This window comes from Vulpes lagopus, chromosome 7 (assembly GCF_018345385.1).
Source record: "Vulpes lagopus strain Blue_001 chromosome 7, ASM1834538v1, whole genome shotgun sequence".
Lineage (NCBI taxonomy): Eukaryota > Metazoa > Chordata > Mammalia > Carnivora > Canidae > Vulpes > Vulpes lagopus.
The window spans coordinates 100,395,532-100,406,337 of NC_054830.1; the positions used below are offsets into that span (position 1 = coordinate 100,395,532).

General features: G+C 31.7%; 1 protein-coding gene across 1 annotated transcript; it reads left to right on the forward strand.

The window, feature by feature from the left end:
• The first annotated feature begins 3,661 nt into the window (after window positions 1-3,661).
• On the forward strand, window positions 3,662-7,981 carry LOC121495222 (guanine nucleotide-binding protein G(I)/G(S)/G(O) subunit gamma-5-like). Its single transcript, XM_041762474.1, has 2 exons — window positions 3,662-3,715; window positions 7,523-7,981. The coding sequence occupies exons 1-2, from the start codon at window positions 3,662-3,664 to the stop codon at window positions 7,727-7,729; spliced, it is 261 nt and encodes an 86-aa protein (XP_041618408.1). The 3' UTR covers window positions 7,730-7,981.
• The last annotated feature ends 2,825 nt before the right edge of the window (window positions 7,982-10,806 follow it).

Here is a 10,806-nt window from a genome sequence, read left to right on the forward strand (position 1 = left end):
GCAACTACAAATCTGATTCTCATTAATGACCCATATTTCTCTTTCAGGGGAGTTTTAAAAATTTCTCTTGTTTTAGGTGTACTTAAGTTTTACAACCCTATGTCTGTGCGCCTACAACTCAATAGACCCTTTTGATCAGAGATCTTATGTTCTCTCTGAGTTCTGGGAAAATTTCCATTCTTATTTATTTAATTATTCCTTCCCTTTATTCTCTGTTTTTTTTTTTTTTTCTCCCAAGACTAACTATAGGAGGATGTTCAAATTCCTGGTATTAAAATTTTATGTTTTCCATGTTCTTTTCATAGTTTACTTGGTAAAGGCACAAGTTTTCTAGTTAGACTGTCTGGATTTGAATCCCGTTTCAATTGCTTACAAAATGTGTGACTTAGATCAAACTAATATATATTTCTCTGTTTCCATTTCATTATTTATAAAGGATCCAAAATAGTAGCAGCTCTATCAAAATATCATCATAAGTTAATAGCTTCAACTTTGACTTACCCAGAGAAATATCAAGATTTTAAAGGGTACATCTACGATCTTTTACTGCAAATTATCATGTACTTATTTCTCCAAAATTCTCTGATGCTAATCAGCCATTTGAATCCTGTATCTGTAATTCCTACCTTCCTATCTTATACTTTCTTTTTTCCCAGGTGCTGAATGTTGCTCTCCATCAATGAGTCCCTGTGCTTTTTGTATTTGGGAGGGGAGGGCAGGGGTACTTCCAGAGTCAAGTAGAAAGTTAGCATATCATGTATTTAATAATTTTTATGAAGGCAGGAAGTCAATCTTCTCCTCTGTCACGTTCATAGCTTCCATAGCTTCAGAAAAATGTTTTACGCCATGATTATGAAGATTATGTTTTGCTGTTTTTGTTATTCTGATCTATTACACAATTCGAAATGTAGTCTAACCTCTTTAGGTCTTTTGTCTTTTGAATGAGACTCTTCTATGCCTGCTACTCAAGTATTGATTTTTATTAATACTGCAGAATATGATAATAGATCTCAAGCACATCTCTAGATACCACCTAGGTAGTTCCAGAAATAATGTCAGTTCTAAATTTCTACTTCAGATTTCAGATACAAGCTTTTGAAATTGTTTTTAACCTTTGTGGAATCAAAGAGCTATCATATTTCTCCCCTAATTTTCCACAACTTTAAACTTAATTAAAATAAGTTTATTTATTTTAAATTTTAAAGATGGTATATCTTTCTAATTCAACATAGTTATTGAGTCAATATTCAAATAATACCTTTTAAAGATTCAATAGCAGATAGGCCTACTTGAATTTTCATGGTGCTTATTACCATAATTTAATATTGATAAAATTATATTCAAAATTACTTTTGATAATAAAAATGAATACTCACTTAGAACAAGAAATATACATTTAGTTTTCATTTAATTCTTGTATAAAAATCTAAGTAGGATTACAAATTTGTATAAATATGAGAGTGGCTTACTAGAATCACACAGTAATTCATAGAATCTGAGTCTCTCTTGCCCCAAATTAATGGCTTCTGCTGTCCTCCAATGTCCTTTAAAACTCATAAAACTTTGATTTTTATTAAAAGTGACCTATAATTTTTATCATTATTTTTTCTGAAAAGAGCAATTTTAACTCTTTTGAAAACAGAGATGATTCCAGGATAGTCCTTATACTAACTGTTATCCAACTATACATTTGCATAAGAGCATTGCTTCAAAGCAAATATAGTTTTCCACAAAAGTTGACCTTATTCTTTTTTAAAGAGGCTTATATTTTTTCTAGTGGTAAATGCTAACTTATTTGAGATCACTTATTAACAATTTACCCTTGAACATATATGTTACAATTTTAGATGAAGCGTTCAGAAAACTCCTTCACATTTCCAAATTGATCCAGGATTTACTAATGTTATGCAGGACACAAAAAAATAGATATATTAGATATGCACCTGATCTAAAGATAGTTTCCATTGTTTTTTATTTAATTAAAGTTTGGACAATAAAATTATTGTATAAAAACACTATCTGGCTAAAACATTGCATTAATTTTATTGTGACAAAATCTTGATAAGGATAATATAGTTATTTCCAGTTTATTTAGAAGCCACTTATTGATTTTATAAATTATTCATCTCATTTTCTTGTACCATAATGTAGTATATAGATGAATCTTCATTTGGCTAGTTTTGTTCCCACAATTATTTTGTATCACAGAATGAATGGAAAAATGACATATGTAAATGTTAAAAATATTACTGAAAATATATGGTAGAAATTGAAGTGACAGGCTAGAGAGTTGATGTTTTGTTCATAACTATTCAAAAATGCCTAGCATGTCACCTTCTCTTGTACAAGCTATTTTTATAGCTTCAAATGACCCTTCTGAGCCCACTGAAATACATTCATCTATGTATTTAAGCTCTGTCTATTCTTCAACAACTCAATAAAATCTCCTTTCAATAAAATCTCCTTTCAAATTGTATATAAAATTAGTTTCATTCCTCTTAAATTTTAAACTATTATTATTATCCTGTGCCTTTGTTCTAGGAACTAGCACTATTTCCTTCTAGATGAGTAATCCTCAAAGGTCACAACTATCATTTTCAACTCTATAGCTCCTACAAATTTTGTTAATCAATGCATTGTAATGGCTGATTTTAGTTTAATTTCCCTCTTTCTACTTAAGATGTTCCACATAAATTGTACTCTCTGTAATTTACTATGACTCCTCAAAAAAAAGCAGGTAGTCCTTGGTAAAGCATATGCTAACAGTCCACAGCAAATTCTTAAGAAAATATAAATAAATAATTCTTAGTACAGGCAATGAAATCAAGTCTGAGTACATAACTAATAGTACAGAGACTTAAGAAAAATACAAACATACATACACTGTGTAATTTTTTTCTTGCTGCATAACAAACTACCACTCAAATGACAACTTAAAAACAAAACAAATTTATTATCTCAGTTGCATGAGTCAAGAGTGTGGGTACAGTTAACTGGGTTTTCTACTCAGGATCTCATCAGACTGAAAGCAAGCTTAGCTAGGGGTGTGATTCTCACCTCACTCTTGGGATCCTCTTTTAAACTCCTAAGTTCTTGGCAGGATTCATTTCCTTGTCATATGACTGAGATCCAGAATTTTTTGTTGGCTGTCATCCAAGGTACACTAAAGTCCTAGAGGCCACATGTGGTGCTTTATAACATGACTCTCATAGGAAGTTCACAACATGGCTGTTTGCCTTTTTCAGGGCTAGCAAGAGATTGTCTACTGTTGCCACTGGATTAGATGAGACTCAAAATTAGTGGATCAGAGACTTTAATTACCTATGGCAAAATAAATCTTTTTCCATATGTGATAACATAATTATGGGAATGATGTCTTATGACATTCACAGGCTCTACCCACTCTACTCTGGAGGACAGAAAGCTTAGGAAATATCTTACAACGTCTTAGAAGTCAGCCTGCCACTTGGGGCTCAAATTAATCTCAGGATCAGAATCATGACATTAGACTCAAACATCGTTGCTTGCTTAATATCATGCTTATCGTCTTACATAGTAGTCCCTGATGATTATGGCTTGATTACGGTAACCAATCATACTAGTATAGCTGAGCTATAGAGTTTCCCCGGATTTAAAATTGTCAATGCTAAAACTGGCTGACATGGGCAAACCAGGATGGTTTGTCACCTTAGTGTCTATTCTTCACCTCGTAGCGGTACTGACCATTACCTTCATCTAAAGTCCACTGGAAACAGAAGAGGAACATTGGGAAGCCATTGTGTTTCATATTTATCATCTGTATTTCACTTTGATATTACAAATAGTAGAGAAAACTGCAAGTTCATAAGGGCCAAACAAAGTGTTGATAGGCTTTTATCCTCTACTCTGCCTGAGAATTAGGTAAGTGAAAGACACATACCTATTACTTCAACTTTATATGTTATCATGAATGGTGATAATACCTACTGGTTTTCAAAAGAAATGAGAAAAGACTTCTGGTAGTACCTGTGTGTTTTATTTCTTTCATTTCTAAATCTAACTTTTGTCTTCTTGATTCAGTCATAAAACACAATTAAGTCAATATATTCATATGATGGAAGGAAGTTATCAAACCTTCTTGATATTCTGTAAACAAACACACACACACACACAAAAAAACTTCATTCAGTGAAAGCACCTTTATAGCTGTGGCTTTACTTACATTAAGATTTGTTTGTAGTTGGTCAGATGGCATTTATACAGAACACTGCTAATGTTGGGGAAAATGAAGATGCAACTGGATTGGGTAGGAGAAATTAAGATAAATGACTGTGACCGCATTTGGTTAATTTGGCAGACTAAACTGATAAATTAATTTTCCTCTCCTATTTCTCATATGTAATAACTCCTAGATGAAAAACAGTTAATAAATTCTGGAGCTCAATGTCAGAAAAGATAAATTTCCAGGGAAGACATGAAAAAAAAAAAAAACCCTCAAAATCAGAGCTCTGAAGGAACTAAAATCTAGGTGCTTATACCATAATTAGAACCAGACATGATCCTTAATGCTTAGGGTGTGCTCCAGAGCAAGTGGTTCTCCTACTCTTTGGTCTTGACTTAATTGCTTAAAGGAATAATTATGATCCCAAAGGGCTATTCTTTATTCATACATTTTATTAGATTGATAGTTTGGTATTTATTTTGTTAGAAATTAAAACTGAAAACAGACTTTATAAAACAAAATACACAAGAAAGTTTCCACATTGGAAAATCTATAATGTCATTCTTCAAATTAATAGATAAAAAAGGAAATATGACCTCAAAAGATACAGCAAAAATGTATCATTTTGTATGTGACTAACACTTACTGAGCACACAGTGCCAAGTAGAGTTCTAAACATTTTAAAAACTGTTAACAAAGGCATTAATCTATGAGAATTGTATTATAATTATCTCTACTATACAGCTGAGACAATTCAACACAGAGTGGTTAGTGACATGTAATAGTAAAAAGGTTTTAGGAGGAGGAGGATTTGAAACATGGCAGTATGGTTCCATATTTTGCACAGTTAACAATTTTGCTATTTTGCTTCTTAATGTCATTCATAATAATTTTGAAATAATCCAAACTTGTAATATGGGAAGCTCTTTAAAGATGACAAGTAAATTGATCAAAACCTACTGAAGATCAACATACAAAGGAAAAATTTAGAAACAATTTATATTAAATTTGTGGAAAATATATGGTTTCTAGAAGCATGCTCATTTTTAAATGAACTGTATGAAGCTCTAGTCAATCTAGTAAGACAAGAAGAAAGTGATAGGCATGACTATTTGAAAGATGAAGACTTTCTAAAATTGTAGATGATAAATGCATATTAATAGAAAAATTCCAAAAATAATCTCATAATTTCAAGTTGTTAGAAATCATCTGCCTACTAGATACATGATCATCTTACAAAAGTAAATAATACTAATAAATAAATAATAATAATAATAAAAAGTACTACTAAAAATAAAGGATAGGGAGCATGGCATAACATAGTTTTTGAATCACTATGTTCTACACCAGAATCTAATGTAACATTGTGTGTCAACTACACTTTAATAAAAAAATAATAAATTTAACAAAAAAATATTATTATTGAATACATACAAAACATGCCTAGGAATAATGTATCCAAAATTATGCAAAAATTTTAAGAATAAAAGATTCTTAAATATTATCAGAATATATAATAAAATATATAAAACAATTTGTATACATTTATGAATAAGAAGATATTAGTTCTTTTAAAATTAAACTTCCCAATTAAATTATTGAGGATGTTTCTCATGGTATTAATCAAAGAGAACTCAAAATCTGTAGAGTAGAATAAAATTAAAGTGCAGAAAAGTAAGCAAAATAGCAAAACAAGGATTAGGGAGGAGGAAGTTTTTCCCACTAAATAATAAATCTTATTAAAAAGTTATAAGAATTAGGGGCACCTGGGTGGCTCAGTCTGTTAAGCACCTAAACTTGGCTCAGGTCATGATTTTGGGGTGCTGAGATCAAGCCCTGAGTAGGGCTCCCTGCTCAGTGAGAGGTTTATTTGTCCCTCTCCCTTTCCCTCTGTCCCTCCCTCTGCTCATGCCCCCCATTCTCTCTCAAATAAATAAATAAAATATTTTTTAATTATATAAATTAAAATATTTTGACATCTATGCACATAGATAATATTGGACTCTTAAAGAGAATAGATAAACTTGAGTAGTTCAAATAATATGATAGATGTGACACTAGAAGTTAGTGGAGAAAACATTAATCTTAAACAGAAAAATTTATCGTTATCTCACTCCATGCTGTCTTTCTCATCACATAAGTAAAAACAAACAAAAATACAAACAAAAATACACCTCTGAGAAAATAAAAACTCAAGTGAAAATATAGATAAGCGTGACTACACAATCATTAAAACAATTATATAAATAAAACACTATAAAATTAAAAGACAATAAACACACTGAAAGAACTTGCGAACAACAGCAAATTCATAATAAAAAGCAATAATGTACCATTTCACACAACTTAAATTGACAAGAAAATAAAAAATTTAAATTTATATATACTACTGGGAAAGCTAATAGGAATGAATATTAGCACAATCACCTTGGGGATCAATCTGGTAATCTTTGTGGTTTTTTTTTAAATATTTTATTTACTTATTCATGACAGACAGGGAAAGAGAGGTAGAGACACAGGCAGAGGGAGAAGCAGGCTCCAGGCGAGGAGCCCCATGTGGAAGCCAATCCTGCAACCCTGGAATCATGCCCTGAGCCGAAGGCAGACACTCAACTGCTGAGCCACCCAGGCATCCCTGGTAATGTTTGTCAAAAAATAAAAATGTACCCATTGGAAGACTAATAATTCCACTTGAGGTGTCCTCAAGCTCATGTGCTTAGGGAGACATAAAGGGCTGAGCATTTCATCACTTTAAAGTTTTTTTTAATAATAATAAAAAAAAACAATCTAATGTTTTATTTATAAGGAAAATTATGTAATGTATGGTATATTCTTATACTGCATAGTATAATTCAAACATATAAATATGATCATTATTTAGAATATGGGTAGATCTTTCCAGGACAATAATAGGTGAAAATGGCAATTTTCAAAATCTTATACCACTAATGTGGACGTTTAAAAACATACCAACAATGACACTTTTATTTATAGTATTAAAAATTATACAATTTCACACTTCCTTCAAGGTTTTCATTGATTATCAGCAGACATAAGCTTACAACACAGTAATTTACAATACAGAGATTCACATGCAATTAGAGAGAAAGAATTCCCAGGGTTTTGTTGTTTTGTTTTTTCCCCCTTCTCCTTGCCCTCCATACAGAATTTACTTTATTCATTCTCCAACAATCCCTTTCCCACTCCAAGCATGTGAACACACAAAAATCTACTATGCCAGGGTAGTTCTTCAAAATCCTGCAATTGGGAATGATGGGGGTAAAGAAAGACTGGTGAGACTAGGGGTGAGGATGGGTATAGGATGCTGGTTCCTCCAGCGTCGCCGCGATGAAGAAAGTGGTTCAGCAGCTCCGGCTGGAAGCGGGGCTCAACCACGTGAAAGTCTCCCAGGCAGCTGCAGATTTGAAACAATTCTGTCTGCAGAATGCCCAACACGACCCCCTGCTAACTGGTGTATCTTCAAGTACGAATCCCTTCAGACCCCAGAAAGTCTGTTCCTTTTTGTAGTAAAACGAATCTTTTGATGGTTTTCTAAACCACTTTACATGAACCAGTGAATATTCAAAGGAGAACTAAATTTGAAGCCTGTACAAAAGCTTATCCCTATAACACGTGCCATACTATATAAACTTCTACTTTTGTCCTTAACATCTACCTCTCTGAATTTTCATAAATTTCTATTTCACAAGGGTAATTATTTTATATACACTGGCAGCAGCATACAATAAAATACTTAAGTGTAAAAAAAAAAAAAAAAAATCTGCCCTCCCACCCGCCCGCACCCTCCTTCTCAGAAACCACTGATTTTCCTTGCTGTCTAGTTTTAACTTTTTTCCCAGGTTTTATGTTCTAGAAGCATAAAAATGTATGCTTTTTTTTATTTATGCTTTTTTATGTAAATAAAATATGCTGGAACTTTTTGTTTAAAATGATAGTGTGTTAAGTAAATGAATGGAAGGACAAAATGGGTGTTTAAGAAAATTTTTGTGATACATTATGCATTCATGGGCCTGGAAGAATATAAGTAAAGGAATTGAATTTAATTGATAATGAAACGTAATATTTTTCTTGCCAACAAAATTTTTAACATCATACAGTCTCATGCTGTTTCATAACAATAGTAATGGCAGCAATGACAATAGTAGCACAAATGAAAACATCATCAATGTTCCATGAGGGACAACTATAGGAAAAGCATGAGAAAAGAACTGGAAGAAGTTTACTAAAACTTCCAAAAGGAGATCAATCTAGAAGGACCAAGAGACACATACAGATAGAATGAAATTAGAAGCCATTTATAGCCACACAGTGTACTAAATACTTTGACCTGGCTGTACTATTTTGCCGCCTTCACCAACATGACTTTACTAGCCCATTGTTTTCAAGATGGAATTATCTTAATATTTCTAGAAACTTTTGCTGAGGGAGATGAAAGTTTCAAATGACTTTTTTCTGTTTGAGGAACTTGGGAGAGGGAGCTTTTAAATAAATGTTAGGTTATACAACTTTTGAACACATAGAATCAATTAACTGTTACTTCCCAATATTCTTCCAAACCCCCCACCTCAAAATCCTTGCCTTGCTGGGGCTACCAGTTTAAAATTGCTTCTCATAACATCCACCTAATCCTTATTAAGCCCTCTCATTAAAAGATTTGCCTTAAACCAAACTCCAAAACTTCTTAAGTACCTTGACTTTGTCCTTCCTTTTGAGATTCAGCTAAGATCCCTCAAGTAGCTATCGCCCTTACCCAGGTAAAAATAAACATGGCTTCACCTTATCATCAGGTTGTCTTGGTGATATTTACAGGGAGCAAGCATTTGACAGGAGTCAGCAAGCAGCCATGAGGTGTTAAGAATAGCAGTAATTTGATAGGGCTGAAGTACAGTATTTTGAAACAGACTATCAAGAGAAACCTGGAGAGATAGGCCAAGACCTAACTCTAAAGGTTCTGTAAGCCATTCTAAAGAACTTGACTACTAGTCTGAAACAAAAGGCTAGTATTTACAAAGGATACTTAGTTATTTTTTAGATTCTTTCAGAAAAATCTATGTGTAAGCTAAGAAAAGTATAGCCTATTAGAAACAATAAATCCCTAAATACCATAAAAATAAAATAAATCCAAGAAGATTGTTAATACCCCTGTGATAATTTATGATATAGAAAATAAACATTTTATAATTTGGGCTTATAGAAATTTTTAGCAGTATACTTTTCCCTCATAAAAACAGCTAAAATAAGCTATAGTGTATTCATTAGATGTTTATTATTAATTTTAAACAAAAAAAATCACATATTTTATAGTATTTACTTCAATTCTCTTGAGCATCTTCAATCTCAGTGGTCATCTTCCAGAACAAAAACTTTAATGAGAACCACACAATGTAGCTCTTGAAGAAGTCCCATGACTATCATAGGAAATTCAACAACTATTGTTGTCATAAACTTCCATTTAGTATTATAATTCAGAATAATAAAACACTATAATTATCTGGTTTGAATAGTCAGTGCATTTCCAAGATATATTCAAAACATGAAGACAATTTGATGGAACAACTCATTCTTAGAGCAGTTTTCTTCAGCCTTCTGTTTTTGAACTTATTGCAAAGTATGTCAATGGTTACTCCAGTACTCACAGCAAGTCATTAAGATAGAATATATGAAACAAATCAGAGGTGAATATATTTCTTTAAAGGTAGAAATTTTTCTTATTAAAATGAAATTACATATTTTGCCTTGAGTTGGTAACAAAGTACTTCAAATAGTACTATAGTATAGTTACTTTTCAATAATATAAAACACTATTGTTAGCATGTAATCATTTAATTCTTTCAAGTCTATTATTTTATAGAGGAGGAAAGTGATGCACAGGTTGTTGAGCTAGGAAGAGACAAAATTCGTATTTTAATCCAGGTAGTTCAAAACTTATGTTATTCTAATACTAAACATAACTATTTACATTTTTAGGGGGGTTACCAGCTATTTATTTTGAAAATCTTTGTGGACAGTATTTTCATTCAATTTAATTACTCCATTATTATTATCATTTAGATTAAAATGCAGATATTTGAAGTACAAAGGGAGATAAATATTTTCAATAAAACTTACTCAAGTTTATTTTGTATGTGAATTTGTAATGTAACCAAAAAGTTTTCCCCTACATTCCAACTTGAATAAATGTTTGTCTAAATATAATTTAGGGTTTTTAAACCTAACTTAGTTTAATAATTAACCTGAAGCACAGAAAACAGAGACATGTGGGATCATATAATTTTCTATATAGATATTTTTTTCTCATTTTTGATTTTGAAATAAACTCTAGTTTCCAATAAATGCATGAAAATAATGTAAAATTCATTACAAACATAGGTATTACCTCATGTTAGCTATTTTTCAAATATTTTGAAATAGAAAGAAACAAGGAGAATTGACACCAGCATATTTATAATGCATGACAGAAAAGTTTAGTAGACTAAGAAATCTTAATCATCAAGGACTTCAACACTGCTGCTTTCTCAATATTGAGATTCTTCATAATCTTTTCATAGCCACAAACCTAGAGAAAACTATCCTATTCATTAATG